Genomic DNA, 13,914 nt, shown 5'->3' with positions numbered 1-13,914 from the left:
CCGCTGCCACCCCCCATCCCCCACGATTCTCCAGCTGTCCGTCCTCTGGGTCTGGCACCCTGTGCTGAGTTGAGTGGTCTCATGGTGCCCCCTGCCGCCAGACCCCTGCCTTCCTGGCTGCTCCCTGGAGGCCCTGCAGAGCAGATCCACAGGCGTTTTTCCTGGGGAGTCAAGGAAGCCCTGAAGAATCGTTGTGTTTGGGTCCAGGATGCTGCCATTGAATTCTATTCCAGCCTTTCTGGCTCAGCTCAGAGGGTCATGGGCTATTCTTTGACAGTGAGGAGACCACAGGCTGCAGCCCTTCCCTGGCCCTGCTTCCTTCCTCCCCTACAGGGGACTGGCCTGGGCAGAGGTGGTCCACAGAGGGTGCCAGCCCTGTTTCATAAGCTCCCATGTAGGTCAGAGGTCAGACAGGAGGACCCAAAAAATGCCTTCCAGCTCCAAGATGATAATACCTTCAAGTCTCCTATTTTTAAAAAGCCTAAAGAATTATTTCGGATGTGTAAACAAGTAAGTATAGAGTTTAGATCCACTGTTTCCACGTGGTTCCATGGGGCCTGCCAGGCTGGGCTGGATCAGAGAGGGCAGCCATGGATGGCCAGGGAGCCCCAGAAGTTCAACCAGGACCAATAGGGGAAACCAACTGAGCCCTGCTTACAGACAAGCCTTCTGTCACCAGTGGGCTCTGGACCCAGACCACAATTCTCTGCTACTTACCAGTTCAGAGAGCCCAGGCCAGTTACCAAACTTACCTTGGGCATCGGTTTCCTCAGCTGCATACTGAGGGAAATATCAGTAACTAGCTCTTAGAATTGTTGCCAAGATTAAATGAGATAAAGTATGTTAAAACACTTTGGCCTAGTGCCTGGCATGTAGTGAACGCTCAATAAATAATAGCAAAACCCACATTAGCTGAGAGTACTTGCTCACTGCTGTGTGCTGGTTGCTGTGCTGAGCATATCCCCTGTGTTAACTTACATAATCCTCACCACAGCCCTTTGAGGGAGGTCCAGTTATTATCCACATTTTACAAATAAGGAAACTGAGGCACAGAGAGGGATGTAACTGAGCTAAGGTCAATGAGCTAATAAATGATTGAGCTAAGCTTCAAATCCAGGCAATTAAAAATCTGCACTCTTAACATTACTATAATTACAGTAGTAATTATAATTATTGTTCCAAGAGGTGGTGAGCTCCTAGTCCCTGGAGGTGGCTGGATGAGGCTGGGCAGGGCCCGGGGATTCTGCCTGGAGTGAAGGAAGGGCTGCATGATCCTGGACTCACCTCCATCTGCTTTTCAGCCGGACAGGGTCGCATAGTGAGACAGTAGGGAGAAGATGGAAAGGAGAATTGCTTTGGAGGGCCTTTGCAGGCTGGGCCCTGGGCAGGCCTTGCTGCAGCTGTGGGAGGGAGGAGTTGGGGGGGCCACTCTGGCCCCCTCCAAGGTCAGAGGCCAAAGCCTCCTGGCAGCTATGGGGAGTCCCTAGGGCTGGGAATCAGAACCCAATTTTTTCACCTCAATTTCTCCTTGGCCCACAGCCTCTTCTTGGTGCTGGGGTTTCCCCAGCAGCCCAGGGGGCCGACTCCCAGGGCCAGAGCTGCCCAGCACCTCTGTCAGGCTGCTGGGCTTGGGTCAGTCCCTGCTGAAGACACTCTCCTCCCCTCAGTGGAAGGAAGAGCCCATTTCACAGCAGCGCAGAGGCTGGGGATGGCCGCTGGGTGGGAGTGGTCCCCAGGCCCATTGTGTGGAGCCGATAAAGTACGGAAGCTGAGGTTAGAATGGGAGGAAGCCCAGGGCCCGAGGGCTCTTTCCCACGGGTGGGGGCCTTGGGCATGGCCTCACTGGGCCAGCATGACTGCAGCCTGTGTGTGCACTGAAGGGTGCACTGAATGGTGACAGTGGTAACACTCACTGGGCAATGACCACTGGTTACTGAGGTTAGTGTAGGTGCCAGGACTGGGCCTTGGGGTCCAGAGTTTATCCTGGTGAACCTTCCATCAGCCCTGTGAAGTGGCTGTCACTATGCCTAAGCCATAGCTAAAACAATGGAAGCCGAGAGGCTAGGAAACTTACCCAAAGTTGATGAAAGCAGGATTTATATCCAGGTCTGGTTCCAAACCCTTGCTCTGAAATCACACACCATATGGTGTGTGCCTCTGTGTGCACGTACACACATGTGTGTTTACAACTCTGGTGGGGCAGCATTCTCAGGAAGGAGGCAGCACTTCCCGAGTCTTTCACGGGAAACATTAAAATGTGTTCTGACCTTGCATTTTTGAGTAGCAGCATCATCTGGTGGAGAAACACACGTCTTGAATTGAGGCAGATTCCACCTCTGTCACTTACATGCTGGGTCTCCTTGGGGAAGTGACTTAAATTCTCTGAGCCTCTATTTACTTTATAGGTTTATTGTGAGGTTTAATGAGATAAGTATCTGAATTATGCCCCATCCAGGGTCTGGCCTATAGTATGAGCTAAATGAAGGTATAATTCATCCATCCATCCACTCATCCACTCATTGATCCATCCACCTACCCACCCACCCATGCATCCATCTATTCACCCATGCATTCATCTATCTATCCACACACCCATCTGTTCACCCATGCATTCATATATCCATCCACTCACCCACTCTTCCATCCATCCACTCATGCATCTATCCATCCACTCATCCATCCATCCACCCACCCACCAACCCATATATTCATCCATCCATCCATCCATCCACTCATCTATCCATTCACCTATCCATGTATATCCATCCATCCATCCATCCATCCAGGCAGGCAGGTGGGAGACTCACAAAAGCATTCTCCGGGGAAGGAATTGCATATGGAGATGAAGACCTTCTGTTGGTTGGAAGGCAGAGTTGAGGAGGTTGCTGAAGTAGGGGCCAGGCTGGAGAGAGAACTGAAGGAATTGTAACTGATGTTAAAATGGAACTTTCTGCCCTAATCCTAAGATGGTAGATCCAGTCATGTTATGGAGTTTGGACGTTATCCTGAGGGCACTAGGGAACCATGGAAAGCTATAAGGCAAGAGATGTGCGCTCAGGTCTATGTAATGATTTATTTTATATACTGCTGACCATCTGAGGTTTCCTTTGAGCTTCAGAATCCTGACTTAGTCATTATGATCCTGATTTTAGAAATTAAGGAACAGAGGTGCAGAAAGAGGCAGGGATTGGCCTAGTGACGCAGCAGAAGCCCTGCCCTCTCACCTGCTCACTGCCTGCAATGAAGCCTCTGTCATGAGTGCCAGGTGTCTGGCTTCTCCCCAGTAAGCTGGGGGCCTGAATGTCCCAGGAGGAGATCCCTGTGGCCACAGGGTCTGCCAGGCCGATTCCACTTCATGGCCAGGCTGTTCCCAGCAGGGGAGTTTCCCTCCCTCACCTGTGTGCCGGGGGTGGGGGCTTTGGGGGTGGGAGGAGCTGGTGGCAGGGACTGTTGGGTCTCCGAGCCTCTCTTTGCTTAGGCAGGAGCTCCTGAGTGCCCAGACTGCATCGTGTCTGTCTTCTCTCCACAGATGAGCGGGGCCGACACTGTTGGGGACGATGATGAAGCCTCCCGGAAGAGAAAGAGCAAAAACCTGTAAGTTGGGAAGATCACTGGCTTCTGCACTCCTCTTCCTCCCCTGCCCCAGGGGTCTCTCCTCTAGGGGTCCAGGTGGGGAGAAGGGGTTGTGCCTGGTCCCACCCACAACCCCAGACAGACACCAAGGAAAAACTGGATCTTGGAACTTTGCAGTGACCCCAGAGTGGGGTTACCTGGGTCCTGAGCATTCTCTCCAAGTGAGGCAAAGTGCTGATTCAGTACCCGGAAGACAGTGAACCAGAGGCCACCAGCCCAGTTGCCCTGGCTTTAGCCCAGCTTCTGAGCCAAGCATGGGCCAAATGGCTTCGACAACTCCTTTGCTCCTTCTGGGCCCACGAGTGACCTGAGAAAGGGTGGAACTAACAGTCATGGGGCTCCTCTTTCTCCTCCTGAGTTCCTGAATGTTAATAGTCTCAGGCGTTGCCGGGAGGGGGCGCTGCTGGCCCAGCTGCTGAATCCCGCACTCCCCAAGCCTTTCTGGCCACACTCAGGCCTTCTTATTTTGGGGGGTTTGTTAGATGTGTCAATGAAAAAGACGTGTGTGTGGGTTCTTCTCAGGTCTCCTTGTATCCCCAGGCCTAAGGCCCTGGAGACTCGGGGGAGGTATAGGGAGGAGGCAGTGGGGTGTGTGCACAGTGACCCCCCCCAGAGGAAGCCCCTCCCTTCCAGGTCCTGTAGCACCCACCACTAGGCAGGAATTGGGCTATGGGGAGGAGCCTCCTGCAACCCTTTTCCCTAGCCTTGACCTTGGGTGGGGTCCACTACCCTAGAAAACCTTTCTCGCCCCAGCTGCCTTGACCTCTCCAGTTTTCTGCAGCAACTGTTGGCTTCTCTTACTCCACAGCCAGTTGCACTTTCTTAGCAAGATGAAATGCACAAACCAAAACAGTCCTTTGCACCAACCATCTTCACTTAACATTTTGTAGGATGAGAGAGGGTCCAGGGGGTGCCAGGACTGTTGAATGTGGCGCTGAAGTGGGAGGGGAGGGAAGCAGTGTGTGGCAGCAGAGGGCAGGCACCCCGGGTGCTGGAGCTGCCCTGTCTAGCCTCCTTTCAGTGTAGGTGCTGCCTTTTGAATTGCCTGAAGCCCACACATTTTTTTTTTTTTTGGAGACAGAGTCTCTTTCTGTCACCCAGGCTGGAGTGCGATCTTGGCTGGCTGCAACCTCTGCCTCCCAAGTTCAAGCAATTCTCGTGCCTCAGCCTCCCAAGTAGCTGAGATTACAGGTGTGTGCCATCACACCCAGCAATTTTTTTTGTACTTTTAGTAGAGACGGGGGTTTTGCCATGTTGGCCAGGCCGTTCTCAAACTCCTGGCCTCAAGTGATCTCCCAGGCTCAGCCTCCCAAAGTGCTGGGATTACAGACATGAGCCACCACGCCTGGCCTCTGAAGCTCACACTCTTAAAAGCTTAGACGAAGAGTCTTAGAACATGTAGGGTAATAATAAAAATAATCATTATTGTTTATTATGCCGGGCACTGTTCTGTGCGTATTTCATATGTGATCTAATGTAATCTTTACCACTACTTTTATTTTACATCCCGTTCTTTCTTATTGACCTTACCCTTATTTTACAAATGAATAAACTACTGTGCAGAGGCTAAGTTACATGGTAAGAAAGTGGTGGAGCTGGGACCTGGAGACCTGGCCTGCTGGCTTCTGTTTGACAGGAAACAGCTCGACGGAGAGAAAAGCTTGATAGGAAACTTGAGAGGTCAGGAAACTTGTCAAGGGGCGCACAGCTGGTAACTGCTGGAGCTGGGATTTGAACCCAAGACTGTCTGGCTCCAAAGCCTGGGCTCAGCCTCCCCGTAGGACTCTCCTTCATTAGACAGGGTGTCTAGGTCTTAGTGCCATTTTAAGCTTGAAGAGCTTCAGAGGTATAAATGCTTCAAACTTACCAAACCCCCTTGAAAGATTAAAATTAAAATTTCTTTTGCACGTCTTTAGCTTTGTGATTTTTGAATAATCAATTTTTCATTTTCATTTTTGGTTTCAGTGAGCATTTTCCATCTTTGGGAGGATGGAGACCAAAACTTAAAGTGAAAAATTAATTATTAAAAAATCACAAAACTATGCACACAACATTACATAATTAAACTTTAAAATGGTGTTTTTGTAAGTTTATAGGACTTCTGCTTCTGAAGTTATTCAGGATTAAAACTACTAAGACGTTGGGGAACTGCTGTATATTCATGACTAGAAGTCGCCAATGCGGGTGACTGAGGCTGAGAGGCTGGCTGGCAGGAGCCATTCTCTGGGAGGTGCCCTGTACAGGGGGTCTGGGGAAAACAGGGGCGAACGTGAGCAAGAGGCATTTAACCCCTTTCTGGCCAGCAGTTTCACCCAGTGCTGAATTCTGCTGCCTCCTTGGGGACTGACAAAGCTAAAAATGGTTCTTGGCTAAAAATAGCCAGTCTTGCCACCCTGGTGGGCAGAGCCTCCCCTGGCTCCCTCCTTCCCTCTCAGCAATTTGCTGACTTGTTGTCCCCCACCCCCAACCACTGTCTTCCTGCTGCCATAGTAACGGGGAGGCCAGTCACAAATAGCTGGGACTGGCTTCCTGCCGGGGCGGCCCCAGAGGCTGTCCCTTGCAGACACATGCCCCTTTCACGGCTCCCTCTCAGGGTTGGCCAGAAGGAATTTTTTTTTTCCGCTCCCCGTCCTGGTCCCTCCCATTTCCTGGCTCCTCCTGTCTGAGTCCCAGCCCGGCTTGTGCCCGGGAGTCCAGTCATCAGGCCAGGATTCTAGCGAGCGCGTGTGGCTGCAGCCTGCACCGTTGCTGCCAGCTGCCTAGGACGCGGGGTAGGGGACAGGAGCCAGAGGGGTGTTTCCTGCAGACCATTCTGCGGCCCCAAGGTGGGGGGCCCTACAGAGATGCTCCGAGGCATGTACCTCACTCGCAATGGGAACCTGCAGAGGCGACACACCATGAAGGAGTAGGTGCCCTTGACCCAGCTCTCCCGACCCTGTATTTGCGGGGGCGAGTGGGCCAGGCTGAGCAATCCTCTTTTCTGCTTCTGCCCCCAGAGCCAAGGACATGAAGAACAAGCTGGGCATCTTCAGACGGCGGAACGAGTCCCCTGGAGCCCCTCCCGCGGGCAAGGCAGACAAAATGATGAAGTCATTCAAGTAGGTCCTCCCTGGCACCCTGGGACCCTTTGGGGACTCACTGTCTCCTCGGGGAGTAGGACTGAGTGCTGGGTTGAGGGGAAGGGGCTTGCCGGCTTGATCCAGCTTTGGGGAGACAGAGGCTCTCACAGACGGAGCCGGGTACCTGGCGAGCAGCTGCCCTCACAGGGAGGGGCTGCCCTAGGGGGCAGGCTAGGTGGGATGGAGGTGGGGGCTGGAAGGGACCCTGGCCCCAAGAAAGAGGGTGGGCCTCCTTCCGGGCGCCCCAGCTGGGCTCAGCTACAGCCTGGGCCCAGGGCAGTAAACAAAGGCCTCCAGGCCCAGCTTCCCCCCAGGTCCCCAAGCCTCTCAGTGCCCTCACTGTGTTTCTTCCCTCACCCCTCAGGCCCACCTCAGAGGAAGCGCTCAAGTGGGGCGAGTCCTTGGAGAAGCTGCTGGTTCACAAATGTAAGTTGCGCTGGCCTGCCCCTTCCCTGCGCCCTCCCTCCCTCTCCCCTTCGCCCCCATCCAGACCCTGTGTAGCTGGTGCTAGAGAGGCTGCCTTCCCTTTCCTGGGCCGTCAGGGTGTCCTTGCTGTTGCAGAGAGGCTGAGCCCAAGCCAAGGCCCTTGGTCTGGCCTTTGAGCCAGCTTCTGCCAGCCCCTCCCCATCCATGGGAGTTGGCACTGCCTGCCGGAGGCCCGTGGGACCTGTGTGCTCAGATCCATATTCCCAGAATAAGAATAAACATTTCTAAGTACTGAGGGCTTTCACGGGGAGTAATGTGCCTGCCATCTCATGGACTTGGTCCCATCGGCTCCTCTCATGGCTCCGTGAGACAGAATCGATAGTCCCCATTTCACAGATGAAGACACTGAGGCATAGAGAGGGAGAGACCCGGCTGAGACCTTGAAAGAGGCAGTGGCAGGGCTGGGGCTACATCCCAGGGCTCCTGGCTATCAGAGATGGGCATTGTACTCAGTTCCCAGCACGCCCATATTCAAAGTCCTGTAGGGGTAAGCTGGGGGGTCTTAAGGGTAGGAGAAGCTGACTCTGCCTCTTACCCCAGGATCTGTTCTCCTCACAGATGGGTTAGCAGTGTTCCAAGCCTTCCTTCGCACTGAGTTCAGCGAGGAGAATCTGGAGTTCTGGTTGGCTTGTGAGGACTTCAAGAAGGTCAAGTCACAGTCCAAGATGGCATCCAAGGCCAAGAAGATCTTTGCTGAATACATTGCGATCCAGGCATGCAAGGAGGTAGGACCTCAGGGCAGACCCTCAGCCCCTCCAATCCCCAGGACCCAGTGGCTCTTCAGCTGCAAGGTGGCAGCCAGCAGCATAGGAAGGGGAGAGTCCAGAATGACTCCATGAGCCCAGGTCCCCAGCGGGGAAGATGCAAGCTAAGATCAGGGGAAGAACAGAATCCCAGTTAGTAATAAAAATGGCCACCACCAAGGCACTGCCACATGCCAGGCATGTGCTGAGCCCTTTATGTATGTGCTCTCATGTTTAATCCTCACAACAACCTGTGAAACAAAGAGACAGGCTGGGTGCGGTGGCTCATGCCTGTAATCCCAGCACTTTGGGAAGCCGAGGCAGGCGGATCACTTGAGGTCAGGAGTTCGAGACCAGCCTGGCCAACATGGCGAAACCCCGTCTCTACTAAAATTACAAAATTAGCCAGGTGTGGTGACAGGCACCTGTGGTCCCAGCTACTCAGGAGGCTGAGGCAGGAGAGTTGCTTGAACCTGGGAGGCGGAGGTTGCAGTGATCCGAGATCGCACCGCTGCACTCTAGCCTGAGTGACAGAGCAAGAGCCTGTCTTGGAAAAAAAAAAAGAAAGAAAAAGGAGACAGCCTCAGAGAGATAAATCTTAATTGCTCCCATCTATTTAGCGTCTACTGTGTGCCAGGCAGGATGTGCAAAGCACATTATATGGATGATCTTGCTTGGTTTTCACACTTTGAGGAATGTACTATTATTGCTAGCTGGTAGATTAGACAACTGAAGCTCAGTGCACTTAAGTGATTTGCTTAAAGTCACACACCCAGGTGTGGCACTGCTAGGATTTGAACCTAGGAAGCCTAACCCTCGGAGTGGTATTTTCAGCCTTATAAATGCTGCCAGCCCCGCAGGAAATGACTGAGCCAGGACTTGAATCCTCTGGTCTGAGGGTCTCCACTTCAGATGAACCTTAAGATGTGGGCAGAGGGGCTTGGAGGTGAGAGGCTGGATGGGTCCCTTCCAGGCACATGGGCCCTACGGTCAGTCCCCAGCAGGCAACCCTGACCACGTGCCCCTTTGCCTTCACAGGTCAATCTGGACTCCTACACGCGGGAGCACACCAAGGACAACCTGCAGAGCGTCACGCGGGGCTGCTTTGACCTGGCACAGAAGCGCATCTTCGGGCTCATGGAAAAGGACTCGTACCCTCGCTTTCTCCGTTCTGACCTCTACCTGGACCTTATTAACCAGAAGAAGATGAGTCCCCCGCTTTAGGGGCCGGCCACTGGAGTCGAGCTCAGCGTTCACACCAGGCGGGCTGGGTCTCCTGCCCACCTGCCTTCCTCCCCACTGTGACGGAGGGGGCAAGCAAGCCCCCAGAGGCTGTGTCTCTGGACAGATGGATAGACATACGGAAGCGAGGCCTGGACCAAGAGAGGCCCAGGCTACTGGAGGAGTAGAAGGATGGGCCCCGTGGGGTCCCCACTGCCCCGGTACGAGGGGGCTCAAGGACCCTGGCAGGTCAGGGGCCCCGGCCGAGCCAGATCTGGAGCTGCTGCTCCCTGCTTCGGAGACCGCGGAGGCTTCATGTTGACCAAGTTCCTTAAAGAACTGGCTGATGGGGCAGGAGGTCCAGGCCTGGGCTCTCGGGCCCTCCTGGAGGGCCATTGGAGCTCGCAGCTCAGACCCCCACTTTGAGTTTTATTTATTTAAATAGTAGTTGGATGCTTGGCACGTTGTCCTGTAATAGGAAACCCTTGCCTCATCAGTTTTCCTGATTTACAAGTGCAATATTTTAGCCAATGCCTTGTGAGAAGCTGCCACGCAAAGGTGGACATCATTCTTCAGCTTCAGCGGATGTGCTTGTCCCGGGCACCAGTGGTGGGCAGCTGGCCTTCTGGACTGAGGCAGCCTTGGGGGACACTGCAGTCTGGCTACACACAAAGATCTGGCACCCCCTGGGTGGGGTGTCCCTTGGGGGCTTTTGGGAAAGCATGGCACCCTCAGACCACACAGTAGCCGAGTTCTGGAGCAAATAAAAGGCCTGTGTTATTTCTTGTTCATGACCCTTTTTGTGTGTTCCTGGTCTCAAGCCTTCCCAGGGTGGCTGGGGCTGGGAGGGTTAGTCGTTGGGCTGTTGATTCAGCCACTTCTCTCTTGCCATCACCTGCTCCCATCCTGGAGCCAGATACACTGATACACTAGTGAGGGCTGCTCTCGCACGCCTTCCTCTGTGCCAGGCACCGTGCCACTCATTCTAGTGGTCACTGCATCTCCTCCCCAAGCCTGGGAGGTAGGGCTTATCCCCATTTTACAGATGAGGAGATGGAAGCACAGACAGGGAAGGTCACGTAGCCAGCAGGTGGCAGGGGTTCAGCCCAAGTCTGACTGGCTGCAAAGCCTGCACTCTGCCGGCTACAGGATGGAGTCCTTGCTTGTCGCCAGCTGGCCACATGTCTTTCAGCAAGTTCCTTCACTTCTCTGCCTCGCCACACCCTGAGGTTCGAATAGAACTTTCACTTGGTGCAGGGATGGCTGGTGAAGGTGGATGGGGCCAGAATCTCGGGAAGGGTGGTGGTGAGCTTGTGGAGGCCTCTGGACAGAAGGAACAGCTGTAGAGACAGGAGATAGGACTCACAGAGTCTTTCTGTGGCCCTGGGCAAGGCTTTCCCCACTGTACCTTTGTTTTCCCTCCTACCTAACAGAAGATGCAAATTTAGGAACGGCCCAGGGCATCCTTCAAGAGAGGACCTGGGCCACTTGCCTAGAAGTGGGCAGAAGAGGCCCAGAGCCCAGTATAAGCTGATGCCAAAGCTGACCCCACACATACAACCTCCCAGGGGCCAGGGCATGGCCCAGGGTGGGGTCTGGCTCAGCAGGGCTGTCTTAGATGAAGCTAGATGGAGTTGATGCAGGAGGAGCTGGGCCCTATCTCCTTGGATCTTCTTCCCTGCCCAGGGTCTTGGAGACTTGGAGCTGCAGACGACATGTACAGCTCCCTCCTCCCTGCCCTGCCTCCCCTCATTCATCTCCCTGGGCAACGCCAGCCCTGTTGGCCCCTCTGCACAGTGAGAGGATCAGAATTGTTGGTCTCTGGAGGCCTTCAGGGAGTTGGACTGAGCCCTCTTCAGGGTTACAGGGGACTAGGGCCAGGGCCTGGATGTGGAGCAGGTGCTGGGTAGACCTTCATCAGGAGGGAGAGGTGGGCTGTCTGACTGCCGCTCTGACCGCACCTGACTTTTCCTGCCCCTCTTGCAAATGGGATCCCTAATGCTTGCTTGAAACATTGCTTGTAAAAAACCAGCAGATCAAACAATTGAAACCTTGTAACGGGTTTCAAACCGTGAAACCCATTTTGGAAGAATCTTCTGTGCAACAACAGTAGCCCCGGTCAGCAGAGAACCCCTTCCCTCTGCTCCCCAGCGGCCGACCGTGGCCTCTCCTTGACTAGCCCTTACCACGTGTACTGAGTCAGGCAAGGGTTCTTCTGTCTCCAAAGGCTGCCAGTCTTTGGAATCAGGCAGTCCTGGGTTTGAGTCTTATCTTTACTGATTTGCTCTGTAACCTTGGCGAGTCACTGCCCATCCCTGAGCCTGCAAGAATGGGGATGATTCTATTGTCTCCTCAGCGCTGGGATGAAGAACCGGTGAGCCAGTTCTGCAGCAGGGTCCTAACCTGGGGTCAGGCATACCGTAGGTGCTGGATACGTGTTGGCACCAGAGTGTGAGTCCCTCCAGGAGCGGCACTGGGTCTTTCTCCAGGACCTGGCAGTGGGTGTCATTGGGCTTTACAGACTGTGAAGAGCTTTCCCACTGTAGAGACTCACGGCCTCACAGAGGCTGGAAGGGCCTGGGAACAGTCGCGCTCCTAATTCTGAACAAGGGCACCTTCCAGGTTTTTTCCAGGCCTGAGATGTGGGGGCCTGACAGCTGGGAAACCTGGGGCCCAGGGAGGACTATAATACTACTCCCTACTCCCCCAAAATGGTAGAGGCAGCACTGGGTCTGAGCCTAGGACTTCCCTGCCTGACCTGGCCTCTCTCACATCTTCTGCTGGGAGGAGCCACTGGGTCCACAAGGAGACCCACCTTTCCAGTTCTTTAGATTCTAGGGATTCAGTTTAGGACCAGGCCTTCCCTCTTCCACCTTCCCATCCTCCTGAGTCCCAGAGTTGCCATGGAAACCAAAGTCCAGGAGAACAAAGTCAGGCAGATGGAATTCCCATTTCGGAAGGCCCCACTGCTTGGTTTCCATTACACACACCCTGGTTCCCTTGGCCTCCGAGCGGCTTTGGCTGTGCAGAGCAGCTGGAGGGCAGACTAGAAAGGTGTCTGGGTCCCCTTCCCCCTTCCCCCTTCCCTGGGCCCTGCCTGGGCTCCCTGGAGGACTTTAGGTACATTCTCTGCCCGCTTAGGCCTCAGTTGCCTCATCTGTACAGTGTCATTTGGGCTGGTTCCCATTTTCTTTCACAGGAGAGGAAGGAGTAGTGCTCTCTGGTCTCTGGCAATTCTAGGCGGTCAATGTGGGATCGCGGAGCTGTGAGGTCATTCCATCCAGCTCCTCGCCATCCCACAGATGGGAAGACTGAGGGGAGGGAAGGGAAGCTGGACTCTTCACCATAGAGGTGAAGGGCCTTGGAGTCAGGCTCTGGGGCTCAGTCTCTGACTCCACCATTTACTACTAGCTGCAAATCTTTGAAGAAGTCACGTACCTTCTCTTTCTCTTGGCTTTCTCATCTATAAATTGTGCACGTTGGCACTTACCCCAGAGTTGCAATGACTAAGTGAGGTCGTGCATGCAACAAGTTTAGTTCAGTGCATGGCGTGGGGTAGGTGCTTCATAAACATGAGCTGCTGTTAGCAATCTCATTATTCAGGGTCACAGGATGAGTGGCAAAACTCATTCTCCACCTGCCCAGGCCGGAGAAGATGGGGGCCCTTTAGTCTCAGACCCTAGATCCTTGTCCTTCCAGGAACAGTTTTGCTGGAGGACAAAGCCAGCCAGTTCCAGGGAGTAAGTCAGAAACAGCCTGTTCCGTACTGCTGCCCAGTCTTGGCCCTGCCGGGAGCAGTTGGGGTCAGCTGGCAAATAGGTTGTGGTGGGTGGAGAGGCAAGAGGGCACAGCAGTGCCACTCAGTTGGATGCCAGCAGGAGGGGGTGCCACTCAGTTGGATGATAGCTGCAGAGGTGCCAACTGCAGCCAGGCTCCTGGTGGGAGAGTCAAGTCCCTCACGCTCTCGGCCTCTGCCATGTGAGTGACATGCTCTCTTGACCTGTCTTGGGCCAGCTACGGCCTCCTAGACTCTCCAGCTTGGAAGAGACCATCGAGTCCAAACTGCTGCCCAGTGCTTAGGACCCTTGGATTTCTGTTGATTCCTTCCATGACGGAGCTCAGAAGGGCCTGGGAGCCCCTTGGGGGTTCCAAAGTTCTCTCCATCTGAAGTCGGGTCCTGGGGCCGGGTGGGGAAGGAGGGATAAGTTAGTACCACCCCTGCAGGCCTCCTGCCCAGGCAGCCACCCCTGGACCTACCAGATTCTCCAGCTTCACCCCTCCCTGCTCCTCTCGCTTGCACCAAGCTCTCAGCTCCCCGCCCTACCTCCCTGCCTCTGCACGCCTGGGTCCCTTAGCCTACTGTCCCCTCCCCAAACTCCTCCCGCTGACGTCCCACCCCAGAAGGCCTCTCTGCTTCACCTCCCTTCCTGCCCAAACCTCAGGCTCCTGGCGTCGCCCCCACAGCCCCACCTTTCCCTCGGAGCTCTCAGGCCCTCAAGCAATGGACCTGACAGGGGTCTCAAAAAAATCACTTGTTTGTTGTTGTTTTGCTAACAACTGGCAACATCTGTGGAACATCTGGCTTTGCCTCTCCTCTCCCTAGCCAGAGAAGGGAGGAGGAAAGGGGTACCCTGGGCCCCCTGCTGCAGTGGTGCCCCCTTCCTTGGGTGGGAGGAGGCAGTAGGGGATTGAGGAACAGCTGTGAGACTGAT

The 13,914-nt window shown here is 54.4% G+C and overlaps 1 protein-coding gene across 1 annotated transcript in view; it reads left to right on the top strand.

Annotated features, from left to right (window-relative positions):
- RGS3 (regulator of G-protein signaling 3) overlaps window positions 1–9,996 on the top strand; it is a 136,978-nt gene extending 126,982 nt beyond the window's left edge. The window contains 5 exon segments of the mRNA XM_011998501.1: window positions 3,530–3,594; window positions 6,630–6,731; window positions 7,117–7,178; window positions 7,797–7,963; window positions 9,020–9,996. Of these exon segments, the coding sequence (XP_011853891.1) occupies window positions 3,530–3,594; window positions 6,630–6,731; window positions 7,117–7,178; window positions 7,797–7,963; window positions 9,020–9,205 (582 nt within the window). The 3' untranslated portion in view covers window positions 9,206–9,996.
- The last annotated feature ends 3,918 nt before the right edge of the window (window positions 9,997–13,914 follow it).

The sequence above is a fragment of the Mandrillus leucophaeus genome, unplaced genomic scaffold (assembly GCF_000951045.1).
Source record: "Mandrillus leucophaeus isolate KB7577 unplaced genomic scaffold, Mleu.le_1.0 Scaffold572, whole genome shotgun sequence".
Classification (NCBI taxonomy): Eukaryota; Metazoa; Chordata; class Mammalia; order Primates; family Cercopithecidae; genus Mandrillus; species Mandrillus leucophaeus.
Note: the sequence above shows the minus strand (reverse complement) of the source record. Positions and strands in the feature narration are given on the sequence as shown.